The 18558-nt window shown below is 44.5% G+C and overlaps 1 protein-coding gene across 2 annotated transcripts in view; it reads left to right on the top strand.

Annotated features, from left to right (window-relative positions):
* The window catches only part of LOC138969120 (transient receptor potential cation channel subfamily M member-like 2), a 128882-nt gene that overhangs the window by 32120 nt on the left and 78204 nt on the right, over positions 1–18558 (top strand). For both annotated transcript variants that reach the window (XR_011456378.1, XM_070341829.1), the window contains exons 10-13: positions 832–1023; positions 3204–3368; positions 7114–7298; positions 9365–9620. Coding sequence is in view for 1 of the 2 variants with exons in the window: in XM_070341829.1 (XP_070197930.1) it covers positions 832–1023; positions 3204–3368; positions 7114–7298; positions 9365–9620 (798 nt within the window). In the remaining variant the exon portion in view is untranslated. The remainder of the gene's footprint in view (positions 1–831; positions 1024–3203; positions 3369–7113; positions 7299–9364; positions 9621–18558) is intronic.

Below are 18558 nucleotides of genomic sequence, written 5' to 3' on the forward strand. Positions count from 1 at the left end.
GTGCCGTATTATGATAAAGTGATACTCTTCATTCATTTATCTACACAAAGTAATGTTTCATTTATCATTTGTAGAGCTAAATATATCAGTTAGGATCACGTTAAGAATCACAGTGTTTTTCGCAAAATCGTACTTGACAATTAACCCCCAGTAAAATAAATCTAAAAAAAAAGGTTAATAAGACAACCAGCTTTTTTCTTTGCACAGATGTGTCCATATTGCTTAGAGGAACCTGTGCACAAAATGTGTAATGTTTCTGTCGAGCGATTTGAACACACAAGTAACCCCTTAAGACTTGAAAACTCTGAGAAAACAGGGCCGTAAAAGGGGGCAAGTCCTCAATCAGGGGTGGGGAGGTTAAAAGGGAGAGAGTCTCCTTTTCTTTGGGGGGGGGGGGGAGGAAGGGGGGGGGGGGGGTCCGCTGTAATTTTGTGAGTGTAATCGGACGCGATGAAGGGGAGTCTTATAAAGCATTTGCTTTTCTTGTTTTTATAAACCTCTCTTTTCAATTGCGACTATCGGTCTATAACGACCAGTTTGTCATGGTTTGACTGTGGTATTTGTTCTTATTAAGCATTATTTTTTTTACATACAAACAGTTGTTGTACAACAGTATATGTATGACAACGAGGATTAATACAGCCAAGACCTGCGCTTTTTACATTTGTTTGCTTTTTTGATTGATTGTTTTTCTCTTCTGTTTTCTAATTTATTCATTTTATTTTGCTATGCACTTTTCTGCAAGTTTTATTTTTTTGATTTTTTAGTTCTCTTTTGACGTCAGTTCTAAAATATTTCAAGTTAAAACTCTTTCTTCTTGACTTTTGACAGGTTGCAGAATATGTAGTCCACTTGGCACTGCTGCGACCGAAGCGTGAAGAGTTCATTGCGCTGTTCCTGGAACATGGTCTGCTGATTCACACATACCTCAACCACAAGCGTCTGCACAACCTGTTTGAAAACCCTGCCGACAAGGATTTCTTCGTCACCGTCTGCATGGAGGGAGTGCTTGGGAAGTCGGTGGTGAGTGCAGCTGATTTGTGATGAAATCACTGGTTTGCCCACAGTGTCTGTTGGCTTGTTGTACAGTCAAGAACAAGAACAAGAATTTAATCCGCCATATAGCATACAAGCCATTGGTATTTATCCTGGTGTGAAACCAATCATACATCCATACAACTTTAATGAGCAAACTCGTTACTTAATTCTTAAGTCTCAAAGCTGAAATGCAATACAGTGGAACCCCTCTCTAGCGACCTTGAAAATGTTGACAAAAATCGGTCCTTATGGAGGGGGGTCCTTACAGAGGGAGGGGGCGGGGTCAGGGGGCCACAAAGAAAGTCACCTCAGATTTTCTTAAAAAAAAGAAAACAGAGAAGTTTGAGTTGCTGACGACCGTTTCCTCAAGCAAACTGCTTCGATTTCATGTTTGACATTGTCGATGGTGTCCACCAGTTCTGGTGCATGTACTACCCTCAGATCTCAGTACCCTGGCCCAGTTTCCTCTCAAGACATCAAAGAGACCAGCCATAGGTTAAACTCCCCATAGGTTAAACTCGGTCACTGACCCGGGTGCAGGAAGTGTTTCCTCTCTCAGATATAAAAGGGGAACCACCTCTCATAGCTAAAACTGGGTCAATGACCCCTGGGAAGAAGGTCAGTGTCTATAAACAAGGCCACCCAGCTATCACAATGGACCTGCCTTTGATCTCGATGATTGGTTTGTGATGTTTACTCAGCCCACCCAACCATCACACCTCTCAGCGGTTTAGTGCCTTTGCTTACGCGAGACGGTTATAACTGGTTATAACCGGTTTGTCAGTGATGCGTTACGCTGACTGAGAGTCTTGGCTTTGTCTGACAAAGTCGTTGCACAAGCTGTTAGGTCGGTCCTTAGACGTTAGAGCGGGGTGGTCGCTACACTGGTGACAACTATATTTTAAGGAAACACATCGGTTAAAAAAAAAGGGGTCGTTGTGGTGGGGTAGTCCTTAGGGAGGGGGGGTCTTAGAGAGGGGTTCCACTGTACCAAAGTCCTGCCTTCGTCGAACATTACTTGACCAAAATTTCAACCAATTTGGTTGAAAATTGAGGGCGTGACAGTGCCGCCTCAAGTTTCACTAATTTTGGATATGACGTCATCAAAGACATTTATCGGGGAAAAAAGAGAAAAAAAGTCCAGGGATATCATACCCAGGAACTCACATGTGAAGTTTCATGAAGATCGGTCCAGTAGTTATATCAAAACCGATCTATACACACACACACACATACACCACACCCTCACCTTGATTCCCAGTCAATGTTAATAAAAAGGCCAAAAGGTTAACAACAACAACAACAACAACAACAAGTCAAAGTCATCACGGAAGTACAGATATCTACCTGTGATGTGAGGCCCGTTCAGTGAGAAAACACCTCTCAAGGAAGAACACCTTCTGTTGATCCTCTGTCCATTATCTTTACCAAAGTATACCTATACGGGGGAATTCCACTTCATGGCGGTCCACCATATTGCAAATTCGGCTATATCGCGAAGACATCTTGAACCCCGAAAAAAACAGGACTGACCTTCCATTCTTTTTTTTCTTTTTTCTTTTTTTCTGCAGTCTCGGTTTTGCTTTGTGAAGAAACACGTTTTCTCTCATGGTCTTGTACAGCACACCTCAAACTTCACACCCCCATCACACATCAAACATGACACCCCTTGGCAGCATGGATAGTGGGTGACCATCCTTTATTGCCAGCAGTGTCTGTAGTGCTATGCGATTTAGGAATTGTGTCAGTCTACAGTAACTGCATATAGAGAACAAGCTTACTGCAGTGGAACGAGTTGAAGGTTTTATTGAGCTAGGCCTTTTGCCCATGTCACAAAAGGAAACAAAATATATACAAAAAGAGGGAGGGGGGGGGGGGGGGAACAACCCATGTGTATCCACTCCAACTATAGAACTAACAGAAGACAGGCAGATGTGTGCCAACTCACATGTGCACACTTCGGGTTAGTTATAGTTTAGTGCTTGCTAATGTGTTTATTTCAGTTATGATCACTGAGCATGAAGTCAGGAGAACGTACGTGTGCATTTTTATTTTCCATGTAGAAAGAATGTCACCTGTCTAATTTTGTGCATGTTTATTGCATATGACAAATCTACCTCATATGACAAACTCTTTGCCACATTTGTTTGTGTGTCTGTGTGCAGAACACAAACCACTTAATCTGCAACAATTTTGTGGACGACACCAACTGTGAGCTGAACCGCTTGTTGTACAAGTGTACAGGCCTACAGAACCTGGTCAACCCCTATGAGCTGTCCATGAACTCGCTGGGGTCTTACGTCACTGACAAGGACGTAGCAGAGAGGAGGGTAGGCTCTTGTTCTTTTCATTAATCAGAAACAATAGTAACAACTTTATCGTCTGTTTAAAGGTACTGAACTTGTCAAATCCAGGTGCACGGAGCCCCTGGGTTTTTTAGTCATACCTCAGGCAGCTATCCGTTAGAAGAACTACCAAGTTTCATTGATTTGCACCCAAAGAGTCACTGAGAACTGCGATTTTTTTACGAATTAATTTCGTACTCGGACCCGCGGCTGGTCTTGACCTATTTTTGGATCTAAATTTAGATCAGGTAGATCACCACATCATGCACAAAAAGACACGTCATTAGCAAACTATGTCAGACGTCATCACGAGTTTGTGTAAAACAAAATGGAGGCCGGAATCACTCAAGTTGAATCGAACGCCGACCAAACACCACGTAATAACTAGGTTAATTTATGCACTCGTGTGAACAAGAAACTGTCGAGCTTCACAGATGTCGTCGTTGGGTAGTTTTGGGTTTGTTTTACTACCATAGGAGGATTTTTGAACTGTAAATGCACTCAGCTGCAACAAAAACGCAAAACGAAGGCTGTGAGCTGCACTGTGCCTTTAAGAATGAGTATACAGTGGAACGCACCTTGCCTTTTAAGACCATCCCATTTAAGATTCCCTAGCTCCCTTTTAGGACCCTTAGTTTTCTCAGACTTTATCTTCTTCTTCTTCTGCGTTCGTGGGCTGAAACTCCCACGTACACTCGTGTTTTTTGCACGAGTGGAATTTTACGTGTATGACCCTTTTTTACCCCGCCATTTAGGCAGCCATACGGGTATTTTCGTGTTTCTATAACCCACCGAACTCTGACATGGATTACAGGATCTTTTTCGTGCGCACTTGGTCTTGTGCTTGCGTGTACACACGGGGGGTGTTCGGACACCGAGGAGAGTCTGCACACAAAGTTGACTCTGAGAAATAAATCTCTCGCCGAACGTGGGGACGAACTCACGCTGACAGCGGCCAACTGGATACAAATCCAGCGAGACTTTATGTTCATAACCTCTGTAAATTTACCCCCATTGTAAAACTCCCTCCTTTTTAAGACCGGATTTTCTCAGATTTTGGAAAGTCTTAGAAACGGGGTGACACTGCATGTTATATTAACCTTTACACTGGTGCAATTCTGTAACACATGTTACATAGCCACTGGTGAATTAACAGAGAGAAAAATAACAGGGCCTAGCATTGTAAGCCGTTCGGCGTACTTTATGCCGAAATAACATCTCCAGTACCAGGGATGTCGTTAGGCGTCGGACATCGGACATATAACGATGAAAATCCCCAAATGTCCGATTCACATTGCCGCATGTCGGTCAGATGTCCTATCGTTTTAGCCTGAGCATGGTTATTGTCTGATATGTACTCCATTCCTTCGGACAGCGCGATATTCGTTAATTTTCATTTCAAGATACAAATCTTCTAAAAGACTGAACACGAGAGCGTTGCCAGTGCCGCGTGCGGATCTTTTCTTTTGTCGGGAATTCCCGAACCGTTTGCGGTATGCGTCGTTTGGGTATAACCGTCTCGGTGCAGCGCACTGATCTAAAAATAGTGGATTATTTTTAGATCAGTGCATGCTACAGGAGTACGGGAGACAACTCCAACTGACTAAATTTGTCGTCTGCTTTTGTTTTCGATACGAGACGAAGCACTGAATTATGCCGCTGAAAAAAAAACTAAAGCCTGCAAAAGATCAGCATTAGATCAAACCGATCATTTTGTTTTTCAAATGTTATCCAAATCATGCAGTTTGTAATCAAAGTAAGAGCTCTGAAGTTGTTCATGTTGGTTTCTTTTTTGTGGTTTCTTTGAAACTAAACAAATACAACATTATACGCACACTGTGTTGATGTATTTACTATATTATGTGTGTGTTCTACAGCGCGCGCGCGTGGGTGTGTGTGTGTGTGTGTGTGTGTGTGCGTGTGTGTGTGGGCGCATGACTTTGGAACAATTCCATGGAATGTGTTATAAGCTGTTTGGCGCAAATTCATAATGTCCTATTACACTTTCTGAAAGCGGTCAAATGTCCTATTGATGCTGAAGAACTCAGGACATTTGTCCTATAGGTATGAATTTGTAGCAACATCCCTGCAGTACGCGGAACTCGATTTGGTGTACGCTGAAATGCAAAAACCTGTTATTCCCAAACGGTAAACCCAAACAGTCCCAGCTTTCGTTTTGTGCGTCGTTCGGTTCAATTCTCAATCGGTTTGACAGTTTGCTTGAGCACGCACTTCCTCTGGCATCGCGCGAGCATGCTTTGTGCCGGTGTTTTGTGGCTCTAGACTTGAAATAATGTCTCGAAGCGACATTGTTGAATGTGGTCAGCCATTCAGTGGGAATGGCTGGATTTCGTTCCGAAGGCGGAAGGCAAGTCAGATGAAGTAATGTGCCGACACGGACTATGGACCATTGGACTATGGCATAATTTAGTTGCTCAATCTTCTTTGGGGGAGGTCATTTCAGGTAAAAAATCTCCCCAGACCCCCGCCTTTGTAAGCTGAACTCACTTTTTCCTATGCTAGGCCCTGAAATAAAGAAAAACGGTCATATAGGTTTTCGCATCCATGGGAGGTAATCGCAACCGACCAAACAGACTGAGCCAGTAGCGCGACATATGTCGTGACAACCAGGTGACAGTATACGTAAAGTAGCGTGACATATGACGCGACAACCAGCCTAAGGGTTAAAATGAAAAGTTGCCTTTGACACAATCCTCTTGATTTGTCTGCATGGTGACCAAATAGAAAATGTATTTAGTTTTTACAGATTTGTTAAGATATTTGGACACAACATGAAGATGTAAAACACATCAATAAATATTTACAAATTGATTATTATCAATCAGTTATCAGGTTATGGTTGGTGAATGGACACTTTTGGGGGGTGGGGGGAGGGGGGGGGATGTCAGTCTTGTTTCTAGTTGCTTCCTTCTCCCAATGTCTCCACCCCCTCAACTGTTAAATGGTGCAACAAACATTTGTATCATAAGTCAAAAGGATTCCAACTTTATCGTACGCTTAGCTTCAGCTGGCACTTCACATTGAAATGTAGATGATTGAGTGAGTGAGAAAAAATCAACGCCAAAATCTTTGCGAGATGATATGTGTCTTGTGCTTTCTTAACATGTTTGTTTGCCATACTCATGGTTTGGAAGTTTAACTTTGTCAAGTTTGTATGGGTCATGGAAGAGTTACTTTCTCGTGTTTTCATAGAAACACTGAGGGCAAGCCTGCAATGTCATGTGTAGCTTGCCTCAAAAATTCTACGGAAAAGCAATTAAAAACAAGAGAAAGCGGCTCTTCCACAATACCGGCACGGTTGGCCTAGTGGTAAGGCGTCCGCCCCGTGATCGGGAGGTCGTGGGTTCGAACCCCGGCCGGGTCATACCTAAGACTTTAAAATTGGCAATCTAGTGGCTGCTCCGCCTTGCGTCTGGCATTATGGGGTTAGTGCTAGGACTGGTTGGTCCGGTGTCAGAATAATGTGACTGGGTGAGACATGAAGCCTGTGCTGCGACTTCTGTCTTGTGTGTGGCGCACGTTATATGTCAAAGCAGCACCGCCCTGATATGGCCCTTCGTGGTCGGCTGGGCGTTAAGCAAACAAACAAACAAAGCTCTTCCACAACCCTTGAATACCTGAGACAGAGTTATTTCCGGAATCCGTCTGTGAACTGACCCGTTTGGAAACGACCACTAATCTCAGCAACTAAACCTTCTTTCTCCATTAGGCGACAAACACTCTGGTGCTGTGGGCAGCCCTGACCAATCGCTACAAGCTGGCCAAGTTGCTTTGGAAACAAACAGAGGACCCCATGGCAATAGCACTCATTGTCAGTATGATCCTTCACAGCCTGGCCACGGATTGGTGCAAGAAGGATCTGGACATGCGTCAACGTGTCAAGGAAACTGCCGCGTAGGTTACCCTTTTATTTGTACAGTGGAACCCCCATTTGAGACCTAACAAAATCTAAGAAAACAAGGTCTTAAAAGGGAAAACTGTTAAAACAATAACACTTACAACAGAGGACGTTGGGAGTCTTAAAATGGGGGTAAATTTACAGAGGGTATGAATGGAAAATCTGGAAAAACTAGGTCTTAAAATGGGGGAAGGCTTAAATGGAGGGGGGGGGGGGGGGGGGGGGGCTTAGAATGATGGTTCCACTGCAGCTGTTACAGTGGTGCTATTTTTCTGAATAATTCCTGATTCAGAAATAGATGTCTACCCCCCGCGGGTGAGGGGGAAGAATTTACCCGATGCTCCCCAGCATGTCGTAAGAGGCGACTAACGGATTCTGTTTCTCTTTTTACCCTTGTTAAGTGTTTCTTGTATAGAATATAGTCAATGTTTGTAAAGATTTTAGTCAAGCAGTATGTAAAAAATGTTAAGTCCTTTGTACTGGAAACTTGCATTCTCCCAGTAAGGTAATACATTGTACTACGTTGGAAGCCCCTGGAGCAAATTTTTGATTAGTGCTTTTGTGAACAAGAAACAATTGACAAGTGGCTCTATGAGTCTATCCCATCTCCCCCCTTTCCCCGTCGCGATATAACCTTCGTGGTTGAAAACGACGTTAAACACCAAATAAAGAAAGCAACAGTGGTGCTATTTTTCTGAATAATTAAATTCCTGATTCAGAAATAGATGTCTGGACTCAAACATAGCTCTCGTTCATGTCAATAATGTATTCAACAATAACAATTACAATAACAACACTTTATTGTCCATTAAAATATTAAAAAAATTAAAACTTTTTTTGACACACCCTGCCTGCCCAGAGTGCTGACATCTTGTCAAATACATCTGGCAGTAATCCACCAAAACCCCACCTTGGTCCAGCCGTGAGTTGTCATAGCAACATGAGGTTACTTTCATATTTTGACGAGAGAAATTATTCCCAGCCACCTCAGATGTTATGGTTGCTGCAGTCTTGGTAATCCAAGTGAGTGTTCTTCCCGTTGATGAATACAAGTGTGAATCAACCACCGTCCACTGTTGTGAGTGTTATTACTTTATGTGACAGGGAGACTCCTGCGTCAACCTTCACAGCAGGCTCTGCAAAGTTGTTGGCCTTTGAAATTGCCAGCTATTTATAGCTCGTCGGCAACACCTGTGAATTTTAGAGTTTTGTTTGTGATAGGGTCTGGCTGCTGCGGTCTCCTTGTACGTGCTTGGTTTCCTTTGTGTAACCAAGTTTTTATAGGGCTAAGAAATTAGCTCTAAAATTCTCAATCCTGTTTGATTGGACTCCGCCTCGAAAGGTGATTGTTATGTTTCGACACTCGGTTACATTTACAAAAAAGTACATGCACAGTTTGTTTTTTTACTGTAATTTTTTTCCAATCGATTTGGCAAGATGTCTACAAGTGTGAATTAACCAACGTCCTCTGTTGTAAGTGTTATCGTTTCAACATGATCTGATAAACAAAGGGAAGTAAGCGCTCGAAATGTTTACGACAATAGAGTAAGTGAGAGTTATTCGAAACCATTATCCTGGCACCTGAGAGAATAACAAGCATTGAAATGAACAAGCGATTTTCGTCATTTTATTGTTTCAACCATTTTTGGCTCACGTAAGTGTAGCCTATGCGATTGTAACTTTGTCTGTCTGTGCGTTTGTGCGTGTGTGTGTGTGTTTATTTGTGCGTGTGTATGTCTGTGGTAGAAACTTTAACATTTCGTCATTTGAAGACGTCACATTATGACGTAAGAGGGTTAGACGTCACGCGAAGGAATTACTGAAAGTCTCGGTCATTGTTATTTTGAGCGGGCCGAGACTAGTTGGCAGTCGTGTCCCTGTAAGTAGGCTACATGCAGACAGACAGATCTAGATCTAGTGTCTCGCTTTCTTGCACAGTGTCACCTATGCTTACTGTGTGTGTGTGTGTGTGTATGTATGTGTGACGGAGTGATTGAGTTTGTGTTACTGTATGTCGATTTCTTACGTGAGCCTCTTGTTCTTTTTGTTACTTTTATCCCAGTGAGTTTGGCAAGATGGCAGTCAGCTTGCTAAGCCTGAGCTACAAAGATGCTAGTGTCTACACATTCGCAGCGCTGAGCAAAAGGCTGGAAGACTTCAACAACCGCACCATAGTGGAACTTGCAAAGCTTGGAGGGAACAAGTACTTCATTGCTCACCCCTGCTGCCAGAAGTGGCTAACACAGCGCTGGTTTGGGAAAATCCATCTCCGTGACCTGGACTGGGGCGGAAGTTTCAACATGCCTGATGGACTGAAGGTGGGGAACACTTTCTCAAAGCTTGTACCCTTGTAGTTGTGACATTAACCCAAGAGTGGCATTAAGAGTCAGCCTGCTGTTAGGAACACTTTTATCTTCTCAAAGCTTGTTCTCTGTAGCATAAACCCAACTAGAGTCAGCCTCCTTTTAGGAACAAGTTTATCTTCTCAACAGCAGTTCACTTTTTAGACAGAGATGGCAAAGTGGTTAGACTTAGAGCAGTTGCTTCTGTACCAGGTAGACTACTCAGGGTGCACGCTCAGCAGGTACAGTGGAATCCCCCTTTTAAGACCTCAAATAATCTGAGAAAATCAGGTCTTAAGAAGGAGGGAGTCTTAAAATGGGGGTAAATTTACAAAGGTCATGCACCAAAAATTTGGAAAAAGTAGATTTTTTCTCCCTGGTCAACTTATTTGCAGATCTGCTAGTGCCTTATCGCCTTTTGTGTACACGCAAGCACAAGAGCAAGTGCGCACACAAAAGATCCTGTAATCCATGTCAAAGTTTGGTGGGTTATAGAAACAAGAAAATACTCAGCATCCTTCCCCGGAAAGCGTTGTATGGCTGCCTAAATGGCGGGGTAAAAACGGTCATACACGTAAAAAACCCACTCGTGCAAAAAAAAACACAAGTGTATGTGGGAGTTTCAGCCCATGAACGCAGAAGAAAAATAAGAATGTTATTGTTAGGGCCTCTCCTGTCTGTCTAGATATATGTGACCTATCTGGTGTCAGTGAAGGAAAAGCAGCTGGGGAGAAATAAGGTGGGAACCACCCTCACAAAGCTGAACAGGGAGAAAATATCTACCGTTTCATTTTGATTAAATTACATATTCTTACTCCTAATCACATATAGCATTGACACAGTCTGAGATGCTAAGGTCTGAAAAGGCTACCCGTCTAACATTTTTAAAGGGAAGCAACCCCATCACCAAAAGAGCTAAAAATAGCCATGGTAATGAGCACATACTCTGGGAGTTACCTCCCATTGGTGTGTACTACGTCACTACCTCTATCACCACGTGTCCAAGATCATACGACTTTTTCAGCGTTGAGGAGCAGGTTGTTGATTTTTGGCGCTCTCGTGGCTGTATGGTTTGGTGTTTGTTTGACACCCACCGGCCACTTACCCGTCTTACTTGCCTTCTGCTTCGTTAGTTGGTGAGCTCTTTCCTTTTTGGGTCAATATTTTGACAGCAATTTTGTTGTAGTTGCTGATTTTTCGTCCGTTTTTGGACTTGAAAAATGTTTCAGTAACTTATTGTTTGGCCGCCATTTTCGTTGACAGCATGGCTGACAGTGATAAAATGTGGCTAGGCCCATGTAATGGTGAGGTAAACCTAATATTACCTTTTTACTTGCCTTCTGGTTAGTTAGTTGGTAAGCTCTTTCCTTTTTGGTCATTAGTTTGACAGGAATGTTGTTGTAGTTGCTGATTTTTTCTTCCGTTTTTGGACTTGTCAATTTTTCAGTAACTTACGTTTTGGTCGCCATTTTTTGTTGGTCAGCATAGCTGACAAGTATTTAATGTGGCTAGGCCTATGTAATGTTGAGGTAAACTTAATATTACCTTCTTACATACCTTCTACTTTGTTAGTTGGTAAGCTCTTTCCTTTTTGGTCATTAGTTTGACAGGAATTTCGTTGTAGTTACTGACTTTTCGTCCGTTTTGGACTTGTAAATTTTCCAGTAACTTTTTGTCTGGCCCCCTTTTTTGTTGGCCAGCATGGCTGACATTGATCAAGACTTAGGTCATGGATCTACCAGACCGTTTGTAATTGGTGTTGTTTCGGACTACGCATGTAATACCGGTATGTCCGTTACTTATTCTGCCCCATACGAACACTTGTTTGGGGGGCAGCGCAGGTAAGCATGTTTTTGTCTTCTTTTTCTTCTTGCTTTCCCTCTTTTAGGCATCGGAGCATGGTGCTCTGGTGTCTATACTGCTTAGCTCTTTATTTCCAGAGTTCCGTAGTTTGGGCGAGAAGAATTGCAGCGTTCCACACCTCCTTTTGGTGGTTGACTCTGCTAGTTTCACTACCTAGTGATAGAGGTGTGCTTGCCCTTGAGTTGCTGTAAGATTTTAAGATGACTTATGTAAATTCTGGAGGATGTAATTTTGGTGCTACAAAGAACCGACGCGCTCACAAAACAAAACGAACACTAGAATTGGAAAATTAATTAAAGTTTTATTGTGAATATGGTCATACTTGTCAATGTCATAGGAATCAGGAATCAGCTCGTAATATCAATATATAAAAGGCTAAACATAAACCTATGGAGAGCTAAGTAACTTATATAGGAGCGTGGCGGAAAAACTGATCTAAGTTTAGAATGTGAATTGATGCTAAAATGTGGAGTAGATATGACTAGCTTGAGTGAGAGTGCAGAACAGTAGAGTGTGAAGCGTGGAGCGCGGAGCGAGAAGCGCGGAGCGGTGGAAACTGATAGAAAGAAAAAACTAAACTTAGAATTCGAAACATCAAACTAAACATCAAAGGTGTCCTAAAAACATAAACATCAAAGATGGACGTCAAAATGGCGGCCGAAACAAGATGGCGGCCGAAACAAGATGGCGGCAAATCAATAAAAAATCACCAAAGCTATCATGAACACCAAGACAAAATATGTTAGAAAACCCTACATAGAATAAACGTAGGACACATTAGGCTAACTAAACAAGAAACAACACGCAGTGAAAGGAAAGCTGACCAACATTACAGGACGGAGAAATACAAATACGACTCGAGAACATGAACCAAAATCTTACAGAAGGTTAGCAAACAAAAACTGGCTTAAAGTCAAATCATAATAAACCAGAACAGTCTCAGCTCTTCCCTTGCATAGATAAAAACGTAAGACAAAGAAACGGAAAGAAGACAAAGAAACGGACAGAAGACACAGAAACGGAAAGAAGTCATAACAAACAAAGATTCGAAACGAAAATTACACGAATTCGGTAAATAAGAGCAACATGGAGTCAGAAATGGATACTCGCCTTTGACAGCATCAATATAACCTAAACAGGCTCAAGGCGAGCAACTAAACAGAACATTACAAATTAACTTGAAAACTGGTCCCAGGAACAGAGCAAAACCCTATCTATACTAAAACACATGTAGTTCCCTGAACGGCTTCCCAGCAAGTGACAACGAATACAGGCTATCCACCACAGAGGTGAACTAAAAGTTACTACGCGTTACTACGATATTACTGTTGCAAAGCATGCGTCCCGTGCTCTCCGGGGAAAATCTCCATAGGCTAGCATGATGCCCAGCGTAAGCCATACAGGCACATGAAATTAATATCAGAAAAACGCCGGCCACACTCTCGTTTATAAATTTGTTCGTTACAATATTTAACGTCAGTAAAACAAAAACAAAGGTCGTACCAGGACGCTCATACTTAATAAAGAAAACTAGAAGATAAAGAGCGAGCTAGACCCGCACGCGAACCTACAGAGGTGGCTGCAAAATGGGAACAAATAGGGGCAAAAGTGAGATAAGGAAACAAAAGTGAAAGAAAAGAGGTGAGAAGGAGATCAGAAAAAAGGGGAAGCCACCACCACGGAAAGTCGCATGCGAGTCAAGCTAGAAGCATGACTAAGAAACACAAGCAAAACGAAAAGAATCTAGATACACAGAAGGCTCCTTAGCAGGGGCATTCACATTCCCCCCTCGAAGACATCTTAGTCTTTACAAAAATCGACATAAAAAATCAACAAAAAAATCATCGAATACATACGTGGTTCAAAAACAAAATCCGAAACATTACAGAATCCTTTTGGCATTATCCAAAACGTAGCTGTTCGAAACGCACTCTCATTGAGTCCCAATCTAAAAAATCACACGTGTTCCTTCAACAAATGTAACATCATATTTCGTCGGTCCGTCACTGTCAACATATCGTGTCAACATTATTCTTACACCTTTACATAACCCGCAACTCAGTATGAAAGACTGTAGTCGCAACCTACAAAAGAATACAAATGAAAAACATCTTCAGTCTTCTTAATCATAAGCACAGGCATCCGCACGCGGGAAGGACTAAACAAAACCGATTCATTAAGCGCTTGCCTCTGTCAAGAGCTTTCGTTCCAAAATGCGGAACCAAAAACATATATACAAAATGGAGAGAAACCACAAAGTCACAAAAATATTTGCATTAAGACGAAAACTTTCTCCCCAAATCAAAACAGCGCCACCTGTCAAAAAAGGCGAACGGATTACGTCAGACCAAAACATGCACAAACGGTCTGTCGAAACAGTAAAGTTCACTGGAAAAGTCATTGGGTGTCCGGGTCTGCCTTCACCAGCACGGTCAGCTTAGAGATGGGGCGCCAGTAGTAGAAAGTGGAATGGCTCGTCTTCGAGGTGACCTTGACAGTCTTCAGCTTGCAGGTTCGCACGAGTCCATCGTCGCTGGGGCGAACCTCCGTCACGAGTCCAAGAGGCCAATCTGCTCTGCATACGGCTTCGTCACGTAGCACGACGACATCTCCGACAGCAACGTTACGTTGGGGAAGAAGCCACTTTCTTCTTCGTCGCAAAGAGGCCAAAAAGTCTAGCCTCCACAGTCTCCAGAACTCGTCTGCAAGTCGCTGAACTCTTCTCCATTTCTTCCTCGCCTCGACGTCAGCGCCATCGAAGATGCCAGGGATAGGCAGTACCCCGACAGCCTTCATTGTCAGGATGTGGTTCGGGGTAAGAGGGAGAGGGCCGGTGGGGTCTTCCAAGGACTCAACGGACAGGGGACGAGAGTTTACGATAGCCATGACCTCCAGCAAAAAAGTTCTGAGGGTGGAAGTGCTCAAGCGGGAAGGATATTTGCGCATGAGGCCGTTGAGGATTCGTCTGACTGTGCCAATCTGTCTTTCCCAGACTCCTCCCATGTGACTTGCCTTAGGCGTGTTGAAAATCCACTCGCATTGACGATCTTCAAGCCTCTTCTTCAACTCTTCTTTCTCAATGGAGTTCCAAGCTTCCCTCAACTCTCGTGAAGCGCCCACAAAGTTCGTACCTCTGTCACATCTCAACGTCCTGATCGGACCTCTGATGGCTATGACGTTTCGAAGGCCATTGATGAGGGCATCAGCAGAGAGATCATCCAGGACTTCGAGGTGAATCGCTCGCATGGAGAGACACGTGATCATAAGGCCGTAGCGCTTGACTTGCCTACGTCCCTCTGCGACAATGAAGGGGCCGAAACAGTCCATGCCACAGGATGTGAACGGGGCGGATTCTTCAACCCTGTCCAACGGAAGATCGGCCATCTTCTGTGAAGCCTCCTTTCCGTACATCTTCTTGCATGTGACGCAATCCTTCAAAACTTGTGCAACCACGCGACGTATTCCAAAGATCCAGTAACCACGTGACCTAATGTGGTGAATGACGTTGGTCCTGCCAGCATGTCCCAGAGTTTCATGTGCTTCGGCGATCAACAGTTTGGAAACATGACAGTCTTGTGGCAGCAATTTTGGCTTGGACCATATGAGGTTCTTGGCATTTCTCAATCTTCCTCCGACTCTGTAGAATCCTTTCTCGTCTTTCTCAACGTTCAACTTCTTCAGTGTTTCTTCCCGAGACTTGCTGGGAGCAGAAAAGAATTCTCTTTGTGTAGCGAGGACAATTTTCTCTTCCGCTGTAGCTTCCGACGCCAGAACTTCTAAAGCAGGCATGTTCCGTTTGGTGTTGAGGAACCTGAGAACCTTTGCAATCCCTCGAACCAAAAAGCTCCATCTTGAGAACTTGGCAAAGGTTGCCTCCATCCCCACGTCAGATGTTTCAGCAGTGGACGTGACTCTGCAGGAGCGTACTTCCAGATCATCTCTCTCAACAGTGGCTGTGATGTTTCCTCTCGGAATGTCAGACTGCCACAGGAACTGAGGACCTGAAAACCAAGTAGAGGCGTTGAGCTCTTTGACGCTTAGTCCTCGAGAGGCATGGTCAGCTGGATTCTGCTCAGTGGGGACATGATTCCACTGACTCACAGAAGAGACTCTGAGGATCTGGCTAATTCTATTGGCAACGAACACGTGAAACCTCTTCTGTTGATTTGCGAGGTACGCCAAAACGATAGTGCTATCAGTCCAAAAGACGTGCTCAAGCTTTTCGTACTTCAGCTCCTTTTCCAGAAATGAAGACATCTTGGCAGAAAGTGTTGCGGCTTGTAATTCCAGGCGAGGGACAGTTACCTGCTTCAAAGGGGCCACTCTTCCTTTGGCCATAACAAGACTGCAATGGACTTTGTCATTCTCATCTTTCAAACGTAGGTAGGAACATTGACCGTAGCCTCTTGTGCTGGCATCGGAGAAGTGGTGTAACTGAACCTGCGTCAAAATTCCCAGGGTCGATGGAACAAAGTTTCGCGGAATGCTGACCTGTCTTAGACCGGGCAGCTCATCCATCCAGCTCTTCCAGAGGCCTTCCAAAACCTCGTCCAGTTCTTCATCCCACTCTGAGGTCTTCCGGCATGCCTCCTGGAGAATAATCTTGCCCTTCAGAATGAACGGAGCAAGGAAGCCAAGCGGGTCGAACAGCGCTGCCACTGTAGCAAGGACTCCTCTTCTCGTCTTCGGTTTCTCCTTGAGGTCGGGAGCGAAGGTGAAGGTGTCATCTTCTATGCACCACTGTAATCCCAAAGTGCGCTCCAAAGTGCCAGTGTCGACTGCACTTCCAAGATTCTGACGTTTAGAAGCTGAACATTCCTCGGGAGGGAACAAACTGAGAAGCTCATCGCTGTTAGACGTGATCTTGTGCAGGTGCAGCTTCCTTTTACTACAGATCTCTCGAGCTCCCATGAGAACTTTGGCTGCAGAAGAGACGTCGTTGGCAGCATGCAGTCCGTCGTCTACATAGAAGTCATTCTGAAGGAACTGTGCGGCATCTTCGTCTTCGTGAGAGTGGTCGCGTCCCGCCTGCTGTAATGCGTAGTTGGCACAACCTGGTGACGATACTGCGCCGAAGATGTGAACGCGCATTCTGTAGTCGACAGGAGGTCTGGTGCGGTCTCCATCCTCCCACCATAAGAAGCGCAGGAAGTCACGGTGTTCCTTGGTGACATGAAATTGATGAAACATCTTCTCGACGTCGCACGAGAAGGCGATCTCTCCCTTGCGGAAACGGCAAAGAACTCCGACGAGAGAATTGAAAAGGTCGGGACCTTGCAGCAGTGCTCCGTTGAGACTCTGACCATGTTTCTGTGCGCTGCAGTCGAAGACCACGCGGATTTTGCCTGGCTTCTTGTCATGATACACGCCATGGTGAGGGATGTACCACGATCTGTCGTTCTCTACTTCGTCTCTTGGAATCTTCTCAGCGTGGCCGCTCTCGATGATCTCGCTCATGAACTTGCAGTAGTCTTGTGCGTACATAGAGTCTTTCTCAAATCGGCGACTCAGCGAGTTGAGTCTCTTCAGTGCAACATCACGATTTGGGGGAAGCTCAGGGTTATCTGCGCGAAAAGGTAAGGGCATTTCGTAGTGGCTCTTCTCATTTACCTTGATGGATCTTGCCAGGATCTCCATGAACTTGACGTCCTCTTGGGACCTGTTTCCCGTCTCCGATTCAACAAAATCCCTTTCCATGACATGGAGTGCGTCGGAGATGCTGGGTTCGGCGAGCGTCGTGCGATATACGAAAGTGACTGATTCACCTTCGTACTCGCTGGGACAATACTGTTCTGTTAGAGACACGTGCATCACGTCATGGACAGACTGTTTTGGCGACACTTGTCCCAGTATGGTCCAACCCAACGGTGTGAGAACGGCGTATGGGTCTCCCTTGATGACTCTCTCTGGCATGAATAGCTCTGCATGATCGTAGCCAATCAACAACCCGGGAGTGCAGCCTTCGAGCAATGGGGGAATCTCGCTGGCAATATGGCTCAAATGCTTGATGTTACGAGCGGTTTCTGATGTTGGTATGTTCTCAGTGTCATTGGTGAGATGGTCCGTCGTGTAGAGCGTTTTCAGGTTGTGGGAAACATTGGAGTTGAGGGCCTTGACACACAATCCGGTCACTCTCTGACATTCGATATGAGTGTTCTGAGAAGTCATAGTGTTCAGCCTCAATGACGCTGGCTCAGAATGAGTGTTCAGCTTGTCACTCAAAGATTCAGTGACGAAAGAAATGCAAGACATGGTGTCAAGCAGTGCGTATGTCGTATGCTCTACCGTGGGATTCTCTTTCGTCGAAACTCTGACCGGAACAATCATGGTAGCTCTGACTGGTCTGTCTGACTTGTTGGTCGTCGCGAATGCTGATCCAGAGGCAGAAACACGGGCATCTTGACTGATACAGACAAATCTTGAAGAATTTGGCGGTCCCTGGGCATTCCGTTGCTGATTGGGAATCTTCTTCCTGTAGCTGGGCGCTCCATGTAGCATAGTGAGATGTGGGCCTTGGCACTTGTCACATATCGCCCTGGTAGTGCAGTCTACACTTCTATGGTCAGTCTTTCTGGCACAGGAGAAGCACAAGGACGTTTCGTACATGAAGTGTTTCCTGTCCTCAACGGGAATCTCATCGAACCTCTGACATCTGAGTAAAGGATGAGAAAAGGAGCTGGTCGGAAAACGAACGGTACAAAAGGGACAGACTTCGTCGCAGTTCGTACTCAGGACAGTTTTAGCGTGGTGCTGACATCTGTCACACTCTTGACATGCAGATGTAGTAGAACAATCCGTACTGTACGATGTTTTCTTGGGGACTGCTGAACTGGCGGTCTGCGAGGTGGAAGAGGCGGCAGATTTGCTGGAGGAGAAAAGGGGCTCGCAAAGGATGTCTGCCTCTGTCTTGATGAAAGCTGACAACTCCTCAAAGGTAGGGTAGCGTTTCTTCTCGTTCTTGGTCTTGTTTACTTTCCGCACCCAGTTTCTCACCAACCAATCTGGAAGCTTGCTCATGAGTGTCTTGTGATAGGCTTGGTCTTCCAGATTC

Source organism: Littorina saxatilis, linkage group LG6 (genome assembly GCF_037325665.1).
Source record: "Littorina saxatilis isolate snail1 linkage group LG6, US_GU_Lsax_2.0, whole genome shotgun sequence".
Classification (NCBI taxonomy): Eukaryota; Metazoa; Mollusca; class Gastropoda; order Littorinimorpha; family Littorinidae; genus Littorina; species Littorina saxatilis.